This window comes from Haplochromis burtoni, unplaced genomic scaffold (assembly GCF_018398535.1).
Source record: "Haplochromis burtoni strain Fernald_Lab_line unplaced genomic scaffold, NCSU_Asbu1 Contig_206, whole genome shotgun sequence".
Taxonomy (NCBI): domain Eukaryota; kingdom Metazoa; phylum Chordata; class Actinopteri; order Cichliformes; family Cichlidae; genus Haplochromis; species Haplochromis burtoni.
In genome coordinates, this window is record NW_024582567.1 from 184,976 (window position 1) to 207,569 (window position 22,594).

A 22,594-nucleotide genomic window follows, 5' to 3' on the forward strand; every position below is an offset into this window, starting at 1 on the left:
ATAAACTTCATCCATTTAGTTTCATTGTTGTTGCATTCTAGTCTGTCATCTAAATCAGCGGTCTCCAACCTTTTTTGCGCCACGGACCGGTTTATGCCCGACAATATTTTCACGGACCGGCCTTTAAGGTGTCGCGGATAAATACAACAAAATAAAACTAGTACCGGTACCGAAAAAAAGAAGATTTATTCATAACACACGTGAAAAGACCCAGGAAAACCGAGTTAACGATAAAAACGATGACAAAATAACGCTGAAAACCGATAAAAACCCTGAAAACTATACATTTCACACCTGAGCCTCAACTCTCGCGGCCCGGTACCAAACGACTCATGGACCGGTACCGGTCCGAGGCCCGGGGGTTGGGGACCACTGATCTAAATTTCTAATGCAGTAGAATGGGCAATGTAGCATTTACTCCTAATTATCATTAAATGTTTTATTTCTGTTTTACTCCATTAATATCTTTTTTTTTGTTATTCTCCATGTAATCAGAATCCAGGTTATGCAGGTCGTCAGGAGCTTCCTGAAAACCTGAAGATCAACTTCCGCTCCGTGGCCATGATGGTTCCAGACCGTCAAATCATTATTAGGGTAAAACTGGCCAGTTGTGGGTTTATCGACAACATGGAGCTTGCACGCAAATTCTTCACGCTTTACAAGCTGTGCGAGGAGCAACTGTCCAAGCAGGTATAAAAATTGAAGATCTTCCTTTTAACCTTGCAGTAACAAGTGGAAAGTGGTAGAACTTGCATTGAGTGTGGGAGCATAAACAAGCTGCAGCTAAAAATGCATAAAAAGTCTTACTGACACACAGGCTGCTGATTGTGATGCTTGTAGGAATGGGGTCAGAAAAGGAGTTAGTTTGGAGGAGGTATCATTGTCACATGACTTAACAACAAGGTTGCACGGGTTTCCATTAATGTAAATGAAACTAAAATGATATTTATGAATGTTCAGGTTCACTATGATTTTGGCCTGCGCAACATTCTGTCAGTTCTGCGAACTCTGGGAGCAGCCAAGCGAGCCAACCCCAGTGATACAGAGTCTACCATTGTCATGAGGGTTCTAAGGGACATGAACCTTTCAAAACTGGTAAGTCTACAATGTACACAATAGGGCATCAAAAAGATAACCATGCTGATATTTCATGTTTTCACTGGGTTTTGCAAATTTGTGTGCACATGCGTTTAGATCGATGAGGATGAGCCACTTTTTCTGAGCTTGATTGAAGACCTCTTCCCGGGCATCCAACTTGACAAAGCGGGCTACCCTGAACTAGAAGCTGCCATTGACAAACAGGTAGGAGAGTTTGAAGAATGTTATCTGTTATTGACGAGGAGAGTGAAAATCCACAGTAACACCAAGTTTGCAAGATGGGGGAACAGGAACGGGAAACAATGGAAAGAGGCAGAAAGAGAAATGCGAAGGCTGAGTAAGACGGTCCAAAAGCCTAATGGAGAGTGAGGCCGCTGTATTTGTCATGTCAGACCTCAGGACAGGACATCGAGAAGGATACAAATAGTGGCATTTATTATTTGTAAAGGACCTAACCCAAGGACCTGTGAAAAACAGTGCAGGAAGGGAGAGATGCAATTAAAAGTTGGAACTTTTAGATTTTATGCTGTTTTGTTGCTGATCAGTTAAGGAAGTGTATTTGATAGTATTAGTTTAGTTTTTCATATATTGCTTCTGCATTTTGGCTTCATTTTTTTAATTAAAAAAAAAAAAGATGTTTTGATGTGTGAAACCTTAAAATTGACTGAAGGTGTGCTTTCTTTTTACCACGACTGTATACTAAGTTATTATACTTGTAAATACAGTAAAAGCATTATTGTTACAAAAATAGCTGGAATTGTAACTACTTTGTTTCTTCAGGTGGAGGATGCAGGCCTAATCAACCATCCTCCTTGGAAGCTAAAGGTCATCCAGCTGTACGAGACTCAAAGAGTCCGACATGGCATGATGGCCCTGGGGCCCAGTGGGGCTGGAAAGACAACTTGTATACACACGCTTATGAAAGCTATGACAGGTAGGATTTAGTGTATTTTGTCGCATGTGAGCTTAAAGAAAAAGACACCAACTTGTGGTAAGCTTGTTTTCAATCTACTGTACTGTAGACACGAATTTGTGAACAGAGTAACTGAAGAAATATACTCATACTGGGACGAGATATCTATTTAATTTATGGGGTATCTTATTAAATCTACATATTTTTAGGGTAATATTGTTACTTTTGTGACCTTGTCATGTGTTTAATATAATTATTGCTCCATTAAAGTATTATATTATCCATTATATTAACTTTAGGAAAACAGAACATGTTTCTGCTAATATCTAATTTTCTTCCAGAATGTGGTCATTCTCACAGAGAGATGCGCATGAACCCCAAAGCCATTACTGCACCTCAGATGTTTGGCAGACTAGATGTGGCCACAAATGACTGGACTGATGGCATCTTCTCTACACTGTGGAGGAAAACACTGAGAGCAAAGAAAGGTCCAAAAAGTTTCTTATTGTGCACATATGTCACACTTGGGTATTAATAAAGCAAAAAATCATTGGTAAACATTGTTTTCCATGAGAACTTTGACAAACCAGTTCAAGTAGGTTATTGCAATTAAGTATTAATACGTTGGGACAACGTTGGAAGGTTCAAAGGAAACAAAGCTCTGTTTAATCTTCCTATTTAATTCTAAGCTTACACGGATAATTAAAAATGTCTGCGGGCAATTGCGTATGCATTCCATGTTTGCTTTTATGCGTCTAAGTACACATCTCATCTATTAATTACTTGTTCTGATGGTGTTTTGCATCTCTATGAGTGGGGTGTTCTCTGCGTATTTGCATTATTTTCCTGCTGCTACTTCCTGTTCATTTGCAGAGCTTGCTACTTTGGACAGAGTGAATTCCAGTGTAGAAAAGTAGATGTGGCAATGTGACAGGGCAGCAGCTCCTGGGTCAAGTAGATATTCCTCAAAGAAAAGAAGTACTTTGTGAAAACAGCTGTGTGCTGTCCACGCTCATTGTGTTTTAACTGATGCAGAAACAGCCTTGTGTGTATCATCTGGTAACTTCTGTGTAAAACACGTGCTCATGTAGTAGTCATATTCAAAGGAACTGATTTCTCAGCATTTAGAGTGTAAACCACATTCAAACAGCAGCTTTATTGTGCGATATTGCCTGAACGTCAGACAACGTCAGCCTTTTGCTTGTTTCAGACGCAATTTGTCTTTTGTGTTTCTGTTTTTGGATGTTTTCCAACTGGGAGGAGAGCGAGGAGAAACGGATTTCTTTGTTCATATTTAAAATTCCACAAAATAAATGACTCAGTTGTTGTTTTTCTTGCAAACTGATAGCTCATGATTGCTGGTTAGCCAAGAAAACATTTTGAACTCTTTTGTCTGCACTAAATTCATATTCAGAAATGTAGCTCATTTTTGCTTGAGGGTGACAGCACAAGGTCTTCATACCACCTCATTTTCGTAATCATGTAAACAAACACTTTGTTTCCCTCACAGGAGAGCACATCTGGATAGTGCTGGATGGGCCAGTTGACGCCATCTGGATTGAAAACCTAAATTCAGTTTTGGATGACAACAGAACTCTTACACTCGCAAATGGAGACAGAATACCAATGGCTCCCAACTGCAAGGTGGTATTTGAGCCGCATAACATCGACAATGCCTCTCCAGCCACCGTCTCACGCAATGGCATGGTGTTCATGAGCTCCTCTGTGCTCACCTGGATCCCCATACTAGAGGTGAAAAACCGGTTGTAATTATTTTTGTTTCATTTCGTAAAAGTTTGAAATCAAGGTATATTAAGGCAATATTTACTTGTGAATCATATAATTTAAAACCTGTGCACTGCATGTAGTTTTGACTAAATAGAGTCATGCTGTTGCTGCTTCTAGGGCTGGTTGAAGAAACGGTCCCCACATGAGGCAGAGATACTGAGAAAGCTCTTCTCTTCGTCTTTCTCCGAGCTCTACCGCTTCTGCGTGCAGTCACTAGAGTTCAAAATGGACATGCTAGAGGCCTTTGTAATCATGCAATGCATAAACATGCTACAGGGACTCATACCACCTAAGGTGAGTCATTCCCATCCACTGGACGTGCACACGAACAGCAGCTAATGAATATTTCATTGATAAGTGACTCTTGAAGTAGAAGTGGAAATTTATAGTGAGACCAACTTGTATTTATGTTTTCAAAACCTTTTTAAGCACATTTATACCCATTATACAGACTGGGACTCATAGTTTTGTCCATATATTTTGTATGTTCAGTTTCATAGACTTGGCCTAACTTATGAAGTGCTCATCTCCTTTTTGGGTTCTTTTAATGATCCCTGAATTTCCTCATCTTAAAATGGATATCAATTTACAGGAGCAGTGTGGCGATTTATCCAGAGAGTTCTTGGAGCGACTTTATGTCTTTGCACTAATGTGGAGCGCTGGGGCCGTACTTGAACTGGATGATCGGAGGAAGATGGAAATCTGGCTTAGAGGAAACAAGAGTATTCATCTAAACTTGCCAGACATTCCTCCTGACAGTGAGGACACCATGTTTGACTACTATGTCACAGCAGATGGTAAGCATGGCTTCATTAACTTTCAGTCAGATGGCGTTGTTTAGTTACTGGGTAGGCAGAGACATTATGTCTCATGTTGTACTTATGGAAAGTACATATGTGTATATAAAATTATTTTTAGTGATAAACTGAATTAATATCCTTGGATTAATATTATTTTAAAAAAATATTTTCATATTTTGTGTTGATCTCTACAACAAGCTTTAACTTATTAAAATTAAATTAAATATTTTTCCAGGTCATTGGGTCCATTGGAACACCAGAGTGGAGGAATACATTTATCCATCTGAATTCACACCAGAGTACAGCTCAATTTTGGTCCCCAATGTGGACAACGTTAGAACAGACTTCCTAACCCAGACTATTGCAAAGCAAGGCAAGGTATGGTTACCAGTTAGAGTAATTTCCATCATCAGCAAACACTAGTGACCCGCTTCCAGTGACAGCCTACACGCGCATGCTTTAACGCGTAGTGTTAAACTGCCTTCTCCATGTTTGATAGACAATGTGATGATGTTCCACATACTTTTCTTTTCCCATCATTCCGGCACAAGCAATCTTAGTTTTAGTTTTTGGATAATTGTGCAAGGCTCTTTTTAGCTGTTTTCTGTTTTCAAAGTCTAATCTGACCTTCCTGTTCTTGAGTGTTTTGTGTCTTTTCTAAATCCTCTATATTTACATTTATGAAGGTCTCATCTGTTTTTAGACTTTGACAATGAGTCATGTACTTTCTCCAGAGAGACAACTTGAAATAAACTTTGGATAAACATTTAAATGTAACTACAAAATCAGCATCATGTGTTTATGCTCAGCAGACGCAGAGGATATGCTCTTACTTTCCCTTTGATCTTTCCTCATAGAATATGCCGTAGACGTGCCTCTCTTGCATTGGAGGACACAGTTAACTGTTCGCGGTCTTGTTCTACTGTCGTCCTTCTCATGTTATCCTATAACGTGGAAGTTAGTTGGGATAATTTGGACTGATGGCAAATCTAAATATGTTTGTTATAGGCTGTTTTGCTAATTGGAGAGCAAGGAACAGCCAAGACTGTTATCATCAAGAGCTACATGTCAAAGTATGACCCTGAGACCCACATAGGCAAGAGTCTCAACTTCTCTTCTGCTACTACACCACTAATGTTCCAGGTAAAGCAGCAGGTCACCTGCCTACGTTTCTCTTAATTTAGAAGAAACAGAAGTGTGTCACTCTGTGAATTTTTAACTTAAAAGGAGCGTTCAGTTAAAGAGGGGAGAACACCACAGGCAGGTAAACAAGAATAAAGAGCAAACTTTAAAAATGAAAGCTGATGCAACAGAACGTAACACCAAGAGATCAAACACAGGAATTAGCTGAAGGCTTAGTAAAACCAAAAACAAAAGATATTAAGGATGGATGCAAAGTACAGTGAAACCAAAATAGACACAAACTAGGAAAGAGGGCGGAATACAGCTGAGTAACAAGGCACATTATAGGCTCCTTACTGCGCACACTCAGGGACCGATCGAGTGATGAGATACAGCTGAAGTAGTAAGAGTAGACAGCAGTCACACAGCCAAAGACAGGAAGAAAGTAATCGTTTCAATGCAAGGCAGGGGGCAGTTGTATAAGGCATTGCCAACCTGGCAATGCCTTATGCACAGAGCAGGTCTATAATGAAAACCAACACCATGACTGTGTTCATTTGCCATTAAAGAATATAAACATGTGTGATATTGATGATCTGTGATGAATTACATTTCAGTTGAAATTAAAAGATCTCTTTCTTTATCTCGCTGTACTTTTTCTTGCCTCATCCCTCCCTTTTTTCCTTTTTTTTAGAGGTCTGTTGAGAGCTATGTTGATAAGAGGATGGGGACCACTTATGGACCGCCTGCTGGGAAGAAAATGTCAATTTTTATAGATGACATCAACATGCCTGTCATCAATGAGTGGGGAGACCAGGTCATTATAACATTTCTACTGGTGTTTTTTCATTCATAATACTGGTTAATGATAAATAAATGAAAAACAAAACTTTTCTTGATTTAAGCTTCTTGCTTTCAATCACAGGTGACTAATGAGATTGTCAGGCAGCTGATGGAACAGAATGGTTTCTTCAATCTGGAAAAACCTGGAGAGTTCACAAATATTGTGGATGTTCAGTTCCTGGCAGCAATGATTCATCCTGGAGGGGGCCGTAATGACATACCACAGAGACTGAAAAGGCAGTTCTCAATCTTTAACTGCACGCTGCCCTCCAATGCTTCGATAGACAAGATATTTGGTGGGTAAAACACTGCAAGAAGTCAATTTTCTGCAGTCATTTATATTTTTGGGATTACTTCGCATTACATGTTCATACATGACAAGGTCTAAGGCATAATGTATAATGTATGTCCTGAGAGACATACATTATTTTATTTGTTCTTATTTTACCATTTCCAGACAGTTGTATAGGTGTTGTGTGCTTGTAATATAGTTGCCAATCATATATATATCACAGCAAGTTAGAGGGATGAACTAAGTACTAATAAATGCCACCATACAGTGATTTCACGAAACACACTGTATCCTTTACTTTGGAAAAAAATATATAACTTTTCTAAACATCGACTTTATGACACAGGCGTGATCGGTGAGGGCCACTTTTGCACAGGACGTGGTTTTAGCGAGGAGGTCCAGAGCACTGTACCTCGTTTGGTTTCCCTCACGCGTCGTCTCTGGCAGCTGACTAAGGTCAAGATGCTTCCAACTCCTGCAAAGTTCCACTACATCTTTAACTTGAGGGATCTCTCCAGGATCTGGCAAGGCATGCTCAGCACCAATGCTGAAGTTGTCACCTCTGTCCAGGTGAGATGGATTTTGCATGCTTAATTACCTCATTTCTAACATGACAAGTAGTTAAGAAAAACTTGAGAACATGTTGAGATTTCCACTGGAGAAACAATTTTTTTTGGTCACACATGCAGGATTTTTCCAAGGACAAATATGCATGACTGAGTAAGTGACAAACAGGGGAAGTGGCAGCAGTATGAAACTGAGTGGCAAGAGCTGTCACAGGAGGCTTGCTGAGGTCAAAAATAACTAGGTTAAAAATATCAGCTGACAGTCTGACTTCACGTTAAAAATCCTAAGTCAAATAATACACTAGTAATACAGTTTTGCAGTAACTAAGCTACCCCAGTGCTTTTACCTATTACCAGTCATTACTTTGTTATTACTTATTATTATTACTTTATTCCATGTAGCTAATTACCTTCTGTCTAACAGAAAAATAACGTAACATATATTTTCCAGACGTTGATGGCACTTTGGAAACATGAGTGCAAGCGTGTGATAGCGGATCGATTCACGATGCCTGATGATGTGGAGTGGTTTGACCAGGCTCTGGCAAAGCTGGTGGAAGAACATCTTGGTGAAGAGCACAAGAATATGTTGGACTATGTAGCAGAAAAATATTTTGTTGACTTCTTGCGAGATGCCCCCGAGGCCACAGGTACTACTGAGTCTGACTATATTGAAATATATATATTTAAGAGATTTTCTCAGTTTTGTGACTTGCTTTCATGTTTTTCCTCACAGGGGAAGAACCAGAAGACTCAGACTTTGATTTGCCCAAAGTGTACGAGCCTATTGAATCATTTGAGGCTTTAAAGGACCGTCTGAACATGTTCCTAAGCCATTACAATGAAAGCATTAGGGGTACTGGCATGGATATGGTCTTCTTTCAGGATGCTATGATACATTTGGTCAAGGTACTCTAAAGAGTTTTTTGTCGTGTTTGTACCAACCAAAATAATCTACACTTCCTAACGTTTTCATCAGTCAGGGCTTTTACATTTCAAAGTCCTCCATTAATGTTTTCAGACCACCTTAAAGCCCAAAGAATATCCTAACAGTTTTACTTCAAGGAGTATAAATTGTGGAGCGTTCACAAACAGTTGCTCACTCCCAGACATTTGCACTCAGACACAGATTCCTACTTTATCTTTTTAATGTATTCCTACTTTGCTTGCTATTTTCTTTTGTTGCCTACAACTTACTGCAAATCTAAACATGCTTATTTGACTCTAGCTCTGTGTGTATTTGTAGGTGTCGAGGATAATCCGAACACCGGGAGGTAATGCCCTGCTGGTGGGGGTTGGGGGTTCTGGCAAACAGAGCCTGACCAGATTGGCCTCGTTCATAGCTGGATACAAGATCTTCCAGATCACGCTCACACGGTAGTGTGCTGGCAAAAATTAATATTAATATTATTAATGATGTAGGTAGGGTGGTGTAAGTTGTAAACCTCCTAAGGATTGGATTGTGGAGTGGTAGTAACACCTTTCATTGTCAGATTTCCTTTTCTGAGTAATTCCTTCACAAAACATGTCAAACTAAACTTGTTTTATAATCGTTAGATTTAGTTATAATCTAATCATTAATCATATAATCATCTATAATCAAACCATTAAACTCAGAACCTTTGTCACTGATGAGAAACATTCTGCATTATCAGCTCTCAGGCCCAGCAGCTAGTATATTCTCATTAGAGGTACAGATATCACACTAATTATATGATATCTCAGAAGCTCTGGCTTCACTAACGTACTAACTCACCATCACTAACTCGTGCTTCCAAACCTGTCAAGTAGTTTCCTCCTTCAGTCCCTACATTCATTTATTGTCACACTTTGTTCGCCAAACAGATTTTAATGTTTCCTATTAATATTAATGAACCACATGTTTGTCCTCTTAGCTTCACAGCTATCCCTGGTGAAAACGGATACCTCTATTGTGTGTCCCCTTCCTTCTTTTTCATCTGCTCTCTCTGATACACACATAAAACTGATTTTCAGATGCACATCCAGTACAGATAGTTCTCTTATTTCATGCAAACTCAATTTACTCTCTTTCTCTCCCTCTGTCTGTACAGTAACTTAGACTTTCTTGTTGCTTTAATGTACACAATTTCTTTTAAACTTTGTTATCCTAACACTATTATTCCTACTAGAGATTTTTTAAAAGCATTTATTTTGGTATATATGCTGCAGTGGATTCTTAGAAGCACACTAGACTGCATATAAAGAAGCATTTCTATCATCACAGCAGCCCTGAGTGGCTAGTAGTCATGCTGTCTGTGTCCGGGCTCTTTATCCTTATGGCTGACACAATGTTACTTTTCACTTAAGCAGCTTTTCTCCCTTGAGTGGAGAGGTTACTCTTTACCTGTATCTTGCTTAACTAGCTACATTGTTCTCAAACTGCCATTATTTTGTCCTCAAATATTATTCTTCTTTTACAAACTGGTCAACTCATCACTTTTGCTGGGTTGAGTTGGGAACAGGTGTGTTTATTTTTAATAACCAGCAATGCGTATCTAGTCTGGCAGTCACAGCGTAACTCCCAGCCACTTAGGGCTGTTGTTATAATTTCTTATTAACTACAGGATGGAGTATCTCATCTCACTGATAATCATTAAAGAACCAGATGAAAGTAATCTGTGGTTTCTCTCTCATGTTGTTTATGCAGTTAATATCTCCAATTTGCAGCTTCTTCCATTTTCCCTCTAACTTATTTTTCATCTGCCTCTTTATAATTCAATAAATTTGACATTCACACACTAAAGCAGGTGAACTTTCAAGCTAAGATGTGCTTCACTTTCATCGTCCAAGCCTCAAACTGGTGCGACGACACTTTTTTTTTAAAACCGCTCTCACCAATAAATGTAGTTTGAGCTTCAATCTCATGAGAAATTTCATGCAAATTGGCACATAAATAGATGAATTAAAGTTTTTGTGCGATCTAGTTTTCTGCTGCTGCACTTTTTGATTGCATTTAACTACGTATGGATGAGTTTTAGAAGCTGTAAAATTAGTTATTAGTGAAGAAAGGGTGTGCATATTTATTTTATGCTTTTCTTTTCCAGCTCATACAATACATCCAACCTGATGGATGACCTGAAGAGTTTGTACAGAACAGCTGGCCAGCATGGAAAAGGCATCAGCTTCATCTTTACTGACAACGAAATAAAAGACGAGTCCTTCTTGGAGTACATGAATAATGTGCTGTCATCTGGAGAGGTCAGCAGCACACACAAGGAGAAAAGATTCCAAATAATCCGTATTCATAGTAATGTAATCCTCTACTTAATGTGGGTCACAGTTAAGGCTGTGAGACCAGAACAACAAGAGAATATGCAGTGTGCAGTGTTTGAAAGTTGTATAGTTTTAAATTAAATAATCGATGAGAGGTTAAGGTATCTTTAAAAAGGCATCTGGTTGTTTCTACTTCTTTTATATCATTAATAGACAGTAGTGATCCAGTGCTGTGCATGTGCATGGACTGCATTGGCTCTGTTGTTGTTTTTCAGGTGATATTACAGTATATCCTATGGTTCATATAATCAGGAGTTATAGCTTGGGGAAACAGTTACTTAGATATAAGTTGCATTCTAACTTGTTTTGAGCCACTAGTAGAGTCTTATTTGATAAGCTGCCATGTGATGTTGCTACCATGATATCCATTTCTCTTTGTGGATTTAGCTAAGTGAAGTCAACAAGATATAAGCACATGTTTCACAAGCTATATGGCCGATTTCTAACCCCAAGATATTTTAAAGGTAGTATAAAAGATGGAATTTGGGGAGATGAATCTAATCTTCATCATCTTCTTAAATAGAAATTCATGTATGCTACACTTGACGCAGCCTAATATTGACCATGAACACTACAGCTTGCTCCGTACCAGTCCAACTTAGTGTGTCACTATTAACTTCAACACAGTGTTTGAAAGTAACTGGCATAGCCTGCACTAAACTGTACCAAACTGCCTAGTGCAGTATTTTCATGGAACTTTTGAATAATATAAAGGAGAATACTTCAGTTTGTTTTGCAAGATGTTTCACCAAAAACACAAGTCAGCAACTCATCATGTCTGATTTAAAAACTCTAAAATGAATTTTGGGGCAAAATGCGCAGACATAGTTTGTGTGTTTTCTGATATTTGTTGAATTATGTGAAAAGTTACTCGAAATAACCCACCTTTATTTAAAAAAAAAAAAAAGACAAAACAAAACGAGTTACTCTATTTATTCAAACTCCTGTTCTGTAGCGAAACAGGCTAAAGTACAGCCTCTAGCTAGCGCTAGTAACTTTAATAATATCAGCACCATAAAGCCTTCACAGGGTCAAGAATGAAATATGGAATGTGCTGAGAGCTTAAGCAGAAAATGTAATTATTCTTATTATGTACTGAGCCGTATCATGCCGTCACTGGAAGCGACACCAATACGCATTCTGTTAAATTTTATTGCTCATTAGCTGAAGGTGCTGAAATGGCCTTTTAGATTATTTTGGGCCACTTCAGTCTCTGTTCATAAGGCATTCAAAGTGTTATCCATACCTTTTATTTCCTGTCTTTATTATACAGGTTTACCTTAGTTATATATTCTCTAAAATGTTTTTTTTCCAAAGCTACTCTTGCTTTTCTAGATGGGTTTGGACAAAGACTGACTGACTTTTCATTGACTTTTCTGCTAAATGGCTGAAATTCCTCAACACTTAATGCAAGTTTTGTGTTCATCCCCTAAAATTATATCACAAAGTCTGAAATGTAAGCCTGCCATAAAACTTTAACTGTTTATAAAACTGTTTACAGAGCTCAGTTAGTGTTGGTGTTGAAAAATATATGGTTCCAAGTTTAAGTAAGAGGTTGGAGTCTCATTGTCTGATAGTCCATCTGAATGACTCATACTGATATTTTATAATAGATAATGTTACTGTAATTGGTCTGTAAGGCGCTACAGTACAGAAAGCTACTTGGTGCTTCCTTAAGCAAGTTTTCAATCCATTGGTGTCTTTGTTCTGCAACTTTTCTTTGCATGCTTTGCAAACTTAATGTTTTATATTGCATGCATTTTATATTTACATTTTTGTAATTTGCCTTTGAATTGCTTTATAGTTACTGGAGAGGTGGACTTAGAGGTGGTGTTTATTAGAAAACTGTACAATTTATGAATTCTTTGGCACAACTATGATTGTCTGATTCACATATTATCTTTTTATGAAAGCACTGGCACCAGCTATTTAACAGTCACACATAGTTTTGGAAAACCTACAAACTGTTGTACTCGCTCAGATAGCTGTGTATATTCACTTCAAGTCAGCTTAATTTAGTTTTGTTTAAAAATCATCAGTTTACAACACAAGTCTACTCAAAGTGCTTCAAATTGTGAGGTCAAGCCCTTAAAATATTAAAGAGAATCCCAATAGTCCTCAACAAGCAATTACTTGGTGACATTTGGGAGAAAGGACTCTATTTTAACATGAAAAACCTTTGAGGCCTGTGTGAGAAGATAAGGAAAAGAGCAGGATAAAGAAGCATGTTAGAAGACAACATTTTGTTTTAGCACTGCATTCCTCTTTGAGTGCAGTAAACATTTCATGAATGCAATCTTAAGAGAGCACGAGTCGTATCAGTTCAGTGCAATTTTAAAAGTGTATTTTCCTCACCATTATGACCGAGTTGCAGTTTTTTTCTCTTTGATATTTGTAATGAAATGAAACTATAATGGACAATCACATACAAGTACACCTCTGTGTACTACAGCATTCTTCATTACATCTGCTGAAAGACTCTTTCTCCACTCCCAGAATTTTGTTTTCATCTTAGTCCTGCCCTTTGATTTTTTTCCCCGCTAGTTCTTATGCACATTTCTTACTCTCTTCCCTTTCCTTCTCATCTTTTCTCCTCCTCTCCATGTTTGTTTACACAGTTGGGAGGGGTTGTATGAATTTTTGCCACCACAGGATATTTAGACAACTTTCAAAGCCCTTATTTTGAACTCCGTATGTTTACATTTTGTTATTCAGGAAGTCACTTAATAAAAGAGGTCAGAAGTCAGATCAATACATGTGACAAGTATTAAGCTTCCAGTGAGGTTTACCAGCACTCACCAAGCTGAAGCTCTTACACTGTTCGAAGTCAGTGGATATCATTGGATTTGACATTTAACACTATGGGAACACCATGATAAGAGCCATGCAGTTGCTTTTTCCCTGTTAGTTTCCCACTTGTTTTCCCTTCTTTCAATTATTTATTTTCCCATCTTTTCGTCTTCTTTTCTTCACATTTTCAACCAGCACTTCCTCTTTTCTAATCTCGTGTATGTAAACGTGTCTGCATGTTTTATTTCGCTGTCTGCCTGATAATAGTATTATTGTTTCCTTTCCTCCTCATCTTTGGCCTTTCCCCCCTGCTCCCATGTCACCTTTTCTTCTGCCTCCGTGGCTTGATAACAGTTTAAGCAGCAGCTGCATTACCAGGTGGGGTAAATTTAAGTGGTGACCTGGGTAGAACGATATTGTTGTTGTTTTTTTATTGTTTGTGTGTAGGTGAGAGGTTTGTAGGTCATGTTTGTGTTTGGTTGTAGGAGGGAGTTTGTGTTGCAGTAGTATTAGGATGTTTGTGTGTGAGAGAAAGTGACAGAGATGAGAAACAAAAAGGAAAAGCAAGCTGTTATCGTGATATTGTTTTTTTTGTGAGAGTAACAGATGGTTAGGGACACTTACCACAACACCACATAGTCCCCCATGACACTGTTTCACTTTCTTAAATCTGAGTTACATGTTCTCTCTAATGGAAACTAGGGATTTGGAGAAATGACTCAGCTTAAAACATTTAAACAGTGAATCTCGTACCTTCATCCACTTGGTTAAACTTGTACCCACCCAGCAAGCTGTTTTAAAACTCACCATTTCAAGATTTTTTGCCAGCAGTCACATATATTTAGTTCATCAGCCAACCAATATACACTTCTACTGAAATTGCTAAGGAAAGAGGTTGAGGTAAGAAGAAGTGACAACTATTGTGAAGTGTGAGGAAGAAGAAGATCCAATTAAAATAATGTTAAAAAATGGTCAATAAAACACAGTATTGTGTAGGGAAATACATGAATGTTTCTAACATTCATGTCTTTGGACTGTGGGAGGAAGCCATTGTATTTGAAGAGAACGTCCAAGGTTTGCACCCACAGCCTTCCTGTGAGGTGACAGTGCTAATCACTGCATTTAAAAGCTGCAACTGCTAGATCTCTGTATGGGAAATCTTTGATCAGATCAGATTGAAAAATTACTCTGTAAAAGATTTGGTTGGCACTATTATCGGAGTAGAAATGTTTGAGCTTTAAAATACACAGCAGTACAGGTACATGGATTGTGGCGGGGTGTGGCTTGGGAATGGCTGCAGGGGAGGATGAGACACATCGGAGCTCCATCAGCTCATCACACCCCCCTGTTAAAAAAAAGTATGCCGGGACCTGGCAGTTGTTGGACGCAGCTAAAAAACGCTGCGGCCATGAGTTGTAAGAGACGACAGCCGAAATTAAGAAAAGTGTTAAACGAGCGAACTATGGTTAGGTCCGTCAGTATTGTGATATCAGAGACACAACTGCATGTTTCTGCCTTCAGGTGTCCAACTTGTTTGCCCGTGACGAAATAGATGATATCCTCAATGATCTCATCCCTGTCATGAAGCGAGAGTTTCCCCGGCGACCTCCAACCAACGGAAACCTGTACGATTACTTCATGTCACGAGTTCGACATAATCTCCACGTCATTCTGTGCTTTTCCCCTGTTGGGGAGAAGTTCCGGAACCGAGCGTTGAAGTTTCCGGCGCTGATCTCTGGTTGCACCATGGACTGGTTCAGCCGCTGGCCCAAAGATGCACTGGTTGCAGGTATTTTTAACACACAGTTTTATTTTCACAAATGTGACCTGTCTGGTGCTCGCATTTCTTTTCAAAAATGTATGCGGTACATGTTATACTCTGTTTATTTCAAAGTGGATGCTGTTATATGAATACAAGATATCGACTTTCTTTGCGCTCTCTGAGGTTTTTCTTCAGTTAATAATGTCCTGTCTCGTTTCTTCCTGTCCTTCAGTTTCAGAGCACTTCCTGTCTGTTTATGACATAGACTGCTCAGCCCAGGTTAAATGTGAGGTAGTTCAGTGCATGGGCTCCTTCCAGGATGGTGTAGCAGAGAAATGTGTGGACTACTTCCAGAGGTACAGTACATATTAGGGGTGCAACGATACACAAAATTCACGGTTCGGTTCGATACTTTGGTGTCACGGTTCGATGTTTTTTCGATACAAAAAAAATGTTCATGCCTTTTTAATTTTAAAATTTATTAAAATTATAAATATATATTTTAACTCAAAAGTACAGTTTTTAAATTTAACCCTAACCCTTGTGCGTGTTTTTTATTTTGACAGCGAATGCGCACCTGCGGACCACTTATGTGCAGCCCTGGTTATTTAGCTCGTCATATTGCAGCCACAGAAATTCTTTTGTCCATGAAACCATAAAGCTGCACTTTCTTTTTGCCTTATAGTCTGATTTGTCATAACTTCTCCGTTTTGTGGTAAGCTTTTCTTTGGCTGTCACTTCTTCACCCTGACCTGTCTTATTTGGCTCAGCAGAACTGAAATATATATCCTGCTGCTTTTACACACGCACTCACATAAGCTCAGCGATTCTCTGGCGATCAACCTCTCACATGTTTAAGCTGCGGGAGATTTCACTTGTCATGTTTGCATAGTAAGCTAACGATTAATAAGACGATGTCAGAGGAATTGGTGCACAAATTATCATCACTCACAGATCAGTGCTGTCGCTCTCTATACACAGTTCGCACGATTGCAAAGTGAAAGCAAAAAAACAAGCGCAAATTCAAACGCGATTTCAATATGTCACATATTGACAGTGGCTCACCGATGCCAATGACATAATTACCCAGCTACATTTCTGAAAGAATGCAAAAGCATTGACATATATTTTTCCTTCCTACAATAGCCCGACGGGCAGGGTAGCCCGCTGAAAAAAATCGCTAGCCCCGGGACGTCGGGCTAGCGATTTGCGAGCCCTGTATCTGATTGAGGAATCACTCATCTTTGGAAAAGAGAGTTTATTACAGAGAAATGCTCTTTCCAAAATAAAAGCTATACTATCCGCTTCTTCTGGGCTATATTCTCAGCAGCATAAGGAGAATCATGTGCTAACAGCTGTCTAAATGACTCGGCTAAAGTTAGTAGCATGCTTGTTGTTTTTGTCTTTGCACTAGGATGATGTCGGCGTAAATGTGCAGTCATATTCGTTGTGTTCCCACTAGTGCTTTCAGGTTAATCTCGTTAAATGACCTTAACGCCACAACACGGCAAATCTCCGTTAACGAGCTACCCCGATCGCCCCGTGCATGGGGCTAGACGGCCAACACGTTAACGAGCTAACTGCGCTAACACACTAGTTCCCACCCATGTAATTGAGCATTGCGTGGCACATCCAACATACTGTTTTACTTTAGTCCATGACGCGCTTACCTTCAGGGTCATACGTCACATGAAAACCAAAATAATTCCAAACGCCAGATCTGAATGAGGGTGGGGGAGGTTCAATTTGCCATGTTGCAAGGAGAGCTTAACTTCTGTCTCGCTAGCTTGCCCTGCGCTCTTCCTTCTGACGATGCTGTCTGTGTTGAGCGCTCAGTGGATCTGCGCTCGACAGTGCAGCCTAGGCGGAGTAGTCGAACGCAGATTCACTGAGCGCTCCACACAGACAGCATTGTCAGAAGGAAAGTTGATAAAATAAATTACAAATGTTGTATTGTTCGATACATATGCGTACCGAACCGAAAGCACTGTATCGAACGGTTCAATATCGATACGAATATCGTTGCACCCCTAATATATATGTGTATATATATATATATGTGTGTTTGAAGATTATATGCATATATGTGAAGATTGTTTTATGTGTGTCTGCAACGCATGATGATTGTCATAATATTTAGCATGTTGCAGTATTAATGTAACCCAATTTGTTTGAATTTAGATACCGACGCTCCACCCATGTCACACCCAAGTCTTATTTATCCTTCATTCAAGGCTACAAAACCATCTATAAAGAAAAGAGGTCTGAAGTTCAGACTTTGGCCAACAGGTAAATTGTTCAAAATGAGTTCAACAATGTTGTGCAAATGATAACATATGCAAGCTGTGTTGCCATTTAAGCAAACAGAAACCCAGATAGTAGACAGACAGTACACAGAAGCAACAAGTTTGCTGTAATCATATTTGACTTGATCAACTGTATTCAAAATTTCTCCTCTTCAGGATGAATACTGGTCTCCAAAAGCTGAAGGAGGCATCGGTGTCAGTGGCAGCTCTCAGCAAAGAACTGGAGGTGAAAGAGAAGGAGCTACAGATTGCCAATGACAAGGCTGATATGGTACGTTTGTAGGCAGGGAGGGGATTTTTATTTGTATGTGTGTGGGTTTAAGGTTCAACAAGCATACAGAATGCGTCAGCTGGCTTTTTTTGTTGCATTTTTATTAAAATAGCAACACGGTCTATGAACTAATCAACAGAATTGAATGGATACATGCTAGTTTGTATTAGACACTAATATAAAGTTTCATGCATTAATAAGAAAGTGAACACAGAATGAAGAGATGAAGTGTTTATTGTGTCCATTGCTGGGAATCAGGCTTTCCAGTGATTGTTTGGGGAATATTGTATTGTTGTGTAAAATTATCCTCCTGCAGTGAGAGAAATAAGACAAATAGATGTTTAATGGGACGAATGTGTATTTTTTACAGTCATGCTTCAGCATAAGTGAAGCAGTTTAAGCCGCCCCTTTTTTTTTCCTCCATTCGTGAACACTCACTCTTGTTATACAGAGACCTCTATATCAGGTAGAGCCTCTTCAGTGTTACAAATGCTCAGATCTGCCATCTCCCATTGGATTGAGCATTCTGTTTTCTACTTAACCACACTTACGATCTTTTCTCAGCTGAGAAAGTCTCCCAGCTTCAAATCATTTCTCTGTCACTTATAATGTGTGTTTGTTTTCTTGTGCAGGTGTTGAAGGAGGTGACAGTAAAAGCCCAGGCAGCAGAGCGAGTGAAGGTAGAGGTACAAAAGGTGAAGGACAAGGCGCAGGCCATTGTGGACAGCATTTCAGCTGACAAGGCCATCGCTGAGGAGAAACTCGAAGCTGCCCGGCCAGCTCTCGAGGAGGCAGAGGCTGCGCTGCAGGTATGGGATGTTGAAACAGCAATGTTGAATACATGCCTCCAAGGCTTCCCTCCAGACTTAAATTTCTCAGGTGGACATATCTACGTTCAGACGTCTTTTTTGTTTGTTTGTTTGTTTTCTTTTAAATCACTCAGAGCCTATAGCCATGCTAGAGATTCACAACATGCTATACGAACCATTTCAGTTTAAATGTTAAGCCTGAGTATTTTTTTTTTGAGTACCACATTGGCGGTGAGTGTGAGTGTGAGTGTGTGTGTGTGTGTGCGTGTGTGTGTTGGACCGGGGGGTGTATTATAGGATAATTAGTTTTGCAGGTAGTTGATCATAAATCACTTAACGAGACAAAAATTAAAATGATCTGAAGATTACAAAATGTGCTGGAAAAATGATTGCAATTAATCATTCAACAGCAACGTGACATCGTTGTCTGAACTGGCTTTCATGAGCCAAATGTCACCCTAATGTTAGTGCCAGTGAAAAAAGGCGGGAGATCACCAGAGTCATCAAAGTTCATCTTGTAGACACCACGAGTCTTGTAGCTATTAGATTATTTCACTCATAAGCAGAGTTTTTCCTGTGTCACAGCTTTAGGGGGGTGAATGTAAGCATGTTTGATCCAGTAAAGCAAAGCATATTTGCTTTTGCCTTCATGATCTAACCCTACAATATAACTTGAATATTTAAAAAAGTGAGGGCAGTCTTTTTGTGCTTTAATGTGTGACTTACATTTACCCAATTTAGATTTCTCCTGCTCTTTTACTATGTATTGCTTCAGGGTGCCACTTAAAGCCCTCTGTGACTTAATGTGTGAAGCTGTATGAATGTTTCTGCCTGCAGCTTTACTGTCCTGGTGTGTCTAAACTTAGTATGGTCGTCTGGTGCCTCTAGCTGCATTGTAATTAAAGCTGTCCTCCTGGGTAGATGGTTGCATGCAGAGCTCCTGTGGCAATTCCCTCATTAAAAAAAGGTTATCGTGCAACTGCATATAGAAACCTCGGATTTCTAAACAGACAACCCAAGACACTTCCTAATGTTGCTGGTGTTCTGCAGTATAGCGAGATTAAAGTAAAAGATATTTTCTAACTTATTCAAGAACATCAGTTTTAGTGGCAGAGGAGTTGAAGGAATTCATGTTTCCTTTCTTCAGGCTTTTCATACCACACTGTCACATTAAAATATTCACAGACCGGTTCTGTTTCGTGATTAATTTGGATATTCACCCAGCCTTTAAAAGGACCGAGTTTGTATGTCTGCAAACTCAAGGTAACAGTACCATTCTATAACATTTCCTTGTCATACAAAAGGAGCTGATTTGCTAATAGTTACAGTGGATTAATGATGACAGTAAAGCATAAAATGGTTTAGTTTTTGTAGTTCTTGCTGAACTGGAGTGATGATTTTATTTTGTAACAATGGGCTTAGTGAGAGATTTTCATAAGAAGCTGTAGGAGAATAGAGGATATAGGCTAGTGAAAGTAGAAGTACATGATAACCCAGACTGTCTGGTGGCTGACACTCTAGTGGGAAATTCAGGCTTGCACTGAGTGGAAATGGAGCAAGGAAGAGAGAACAGAAATGGGAAGTGCAAAACAAGAAAAGATAAGAAGAGAGTAAAGCAGCCGAACAGTTCTCACAGGAACATTTTCTTTACTGGTCTGCTGTCTCTTGTTTTAATCAGTCCCTGGAGGAAATCCTGTGTCACCCTCTCCTGAACTCCTCTAATTCTGCCACAGTTTATACTTACAGTCTTCGTGTTGTTTCCCTCTGCACACCTCCTCTGCTTTTATATTCTGAAACTGGAGAATTAGGTATAATCCTCATTAATGTATCTGTCTCTTCTTTGAACACGGTAATGAGAAACAAATGATTTATCCTTTGTTCTCGTCATAGTAACGCGCTGCTCTAATCGTCTCCTAACATGCTCTGCGTTTGTCCAGTTTGCTGGCGTCAAATCCTTACTCGACTTACTTGTCACACGTTTCCAGCTCTCCCATTGGGGTCATGCCATACAGTAAACGACTGTTCTAAATTCTCCCGCTCTCCGTTTGTCCTCTTTGCTCACATAGACAATTAAACCGTCGGATATTGCCACAGTACGGACACTCGGTCGCCCCCCTCACCTCATCATGCGGATCATGGACTGCGTGCTGCTGCTCTTCCAGAGGAAGGTCAACCCTGTGAAAGTTGACCCAGAGAAGAACTGCAACACTCCTTCATGGCAGGAGTCATTAAAACTCATGACTGCTGGAAACTTCCTGGGCAGTCTGCAGGTGCAGTAACATTTATTTAATTTGTATATAGTTAAGACTGAAGTGCTCATATTATCTCAACACATGATTCAGGATTTATGCTTTGTGTTATTTGCCATGTTTAACATGAATGAAAGCTACATTCTACATAATAGAAAGGGCTAAACTTAGACTCTAAGAGTTTAGTCTCTGCACTTCCATAAAAGTGGTTCATGTCTTATTAAAATATTTATTTGTAAACACCTTTTATTTTAAACATAACCCATTGATGCCCTGATTTAAATAGTTTTTTTTTTTCATCCTGATGCAATTTTGGTCTCAATTGAGTACATGCTCTATTTTCTGTCTTTGTCCCTTTCAGTATGTATGTTTTTCATTTTCTCTGGTTTTGTATAGCTTTGCATTTTCAGCATTTGTCTAAATGCAAAGGCTGAAATAAGTCCCAGATTAAACCGCCGCATACTCATTCTGTTTTTTCTGCCTCTTTTCCCCTCCTGAAGCAATTCCCCAAGGACAGCATTAATAGGGAAACTGTGGAGCTCCTGCAGCCTTATTTCGAAATGCCTGACTACAACATCGAAACAGCCAAGAGGGTGTGTGGCAATGTAGCTGGCATAGCATCCTGGACCAAAGCCATGGCTTCCTTCTTTTCCATCAACAAGGAGGTCTTGCCCTTGAAGGTAACAAACATTATTGCAGATCTAGTAGAGTGCTTCCTCAGAAAAGCAGAAAGTGAACTGAATAATCTACTATTCCACTGACTACCAATTGGCATCTGTAAGTTAAACTCACCCTTACAAATATGTATTATGAAACACCTCCTAAAATGTGTAACATTAGGGACACACACACACTTTTTGGACTATTCTCCCAATCTGATGAATATGAAACATTTCATTCTGTAGAAAAACCACAAGCCACAAAGGCACAAAAAGGCACATTTCCACACTGCAGCAGCAATAATTTGCTGATGGTAGAAGTTTGAAGTGCAGCAAAATTCAGAAGTATTTATCCACTGATTATAAACATTGGGTGCATCTCAGATTTTCAAGGCTTACGTTTTTAATCTTGTGATACAAGCCTGAAAATGGATTTCCTCAGACTCCTTGTGCTCAAAGACTGCTGGGTGAGAGTGAGTGAGAGAGTGCTGGGTGGGGCAAAATCATACTAATCAGTATCTGAGAATTTAGGTTATCCTATAATGTAGGATTTACTGTGTGTGAGAAAATATAAAAATACTTCTTTTAAGATCATGACATCCTCGTTTTATTCAATACAGTGAAACATCTTGTTGATAATCTGGCATGAGCTGAAAATAAAAAGATTACATTTTAGACACTCTTCATGCTTTCTACAACTGAAGGGAAGCGCTTTTTTTTATTACATCCAAGAGACTGATATAATCTATTTTTCCTTATTTATGCAGCAGGCTGCACTATTTATTCGCTTTATGTCACTGGAATCCTTGTGAATTATTCAATTATTAATTATGAATTATTAAATCCACACACCCAGATCTGATATCTGCAGAAAATATGTGCAAAGTCTTGATTATTACTGCACAGCATCACAAGTTGTGTAAGCTAAAAGCTTACCAGCTGAGCCTTCTCTCACCTCCATGCTTACCCCAGAGATAAAATACAAACATACTAAATCTTTATTTTTGTCATTTTTTGTGTGTGCTATTTTTG

At 39.1% G+C, this 22,594-nt stretch overlaps 1 protein-coding gene across 1 annotated transcript in view; it reads left to right on the forward strand.

The window, feature by feature from the left end:
• Nucleotides 1-22,594, forward strand: part of dnah5 (dynein, axonemal, heavy chain 5) — an 88,430-nt gene that overhangs the window by 32,073 nt on the left and 33,763 nt on the right. Inside the window, exons 43-66 of the mRNA XM_042226304.1 lie at nt 496-690; nt 961-1,095; nt 1,195-1,302; nt 1,879-2,032; nt 2,353-2,499; nt 3,522-3,763; nt 3,917-4,093; nt 4,392-4,596; nt 4,835-4,977; nt 5,608-5,742; nt 6,416-6,538; nt 6,647-6,860; nt 7,203-7,426; nt 7,874-8,072; nt 8,159-8,331; nt 8,669-8,799; nt 10,488-10,641; nt 15,028-15,295; nt 15,501-15,624; nt 17,450-17,557; nt 17,731-17,845; nt 18,478-18,654; nt 20,721-20,924; nt 21,404-21,583. Of these exons, the coding sequence (XP_042082238.1) occupies nt 496-690; nt 961-1,095; nt 1,195-1,302; nt 1,879-2,032; nt 2,353-2,499; nt 3,522-3,763; nt 3,917-4,093; nt 4,392-4,596; nt 4,835-4,977; nt 5,608-5,742; nt 6,416-6,538; nt 6,647-6,860; nt 7,203-7,426; nt 7,874-8,072; nt 8,159-8,331; nt 8,669-8,799; nt 10,488-10,641; nt 15,028-15,295; nt 15,501-15,624; nt 17,450-17,557; nt 17,731-17,845; nt 18,478-18,654; nt 20,721-20,924; nt 21,404-21,583 (4,035 nt within the window). The remainder of the gene's footprint in view (nt 1-495; nt 691-960; nt 1,096-1,194; nt 1,303-1,878; nt 2,033-2,352; nt 2,500-3,521; nt 3,764-3,916; nt 4,094-4,391; nt 4,597-4,834; nt 4,978-5,607; nt 5,743-6,415; nt 6,539-6,646; nt 6,861-7,202; nt 7,427-7,873; nt 8,073-8,158; nt 8,332-8,668; nt 8,800-10,487; nt 10,642-15,027; nt 15,296-15,500; nt 15,625-17,449; nt 17,558-17,730; nt 17,846-18,477; nt 18,655-20,720; nt 20,925-21,403; nt 21,584-22,594) is intronic.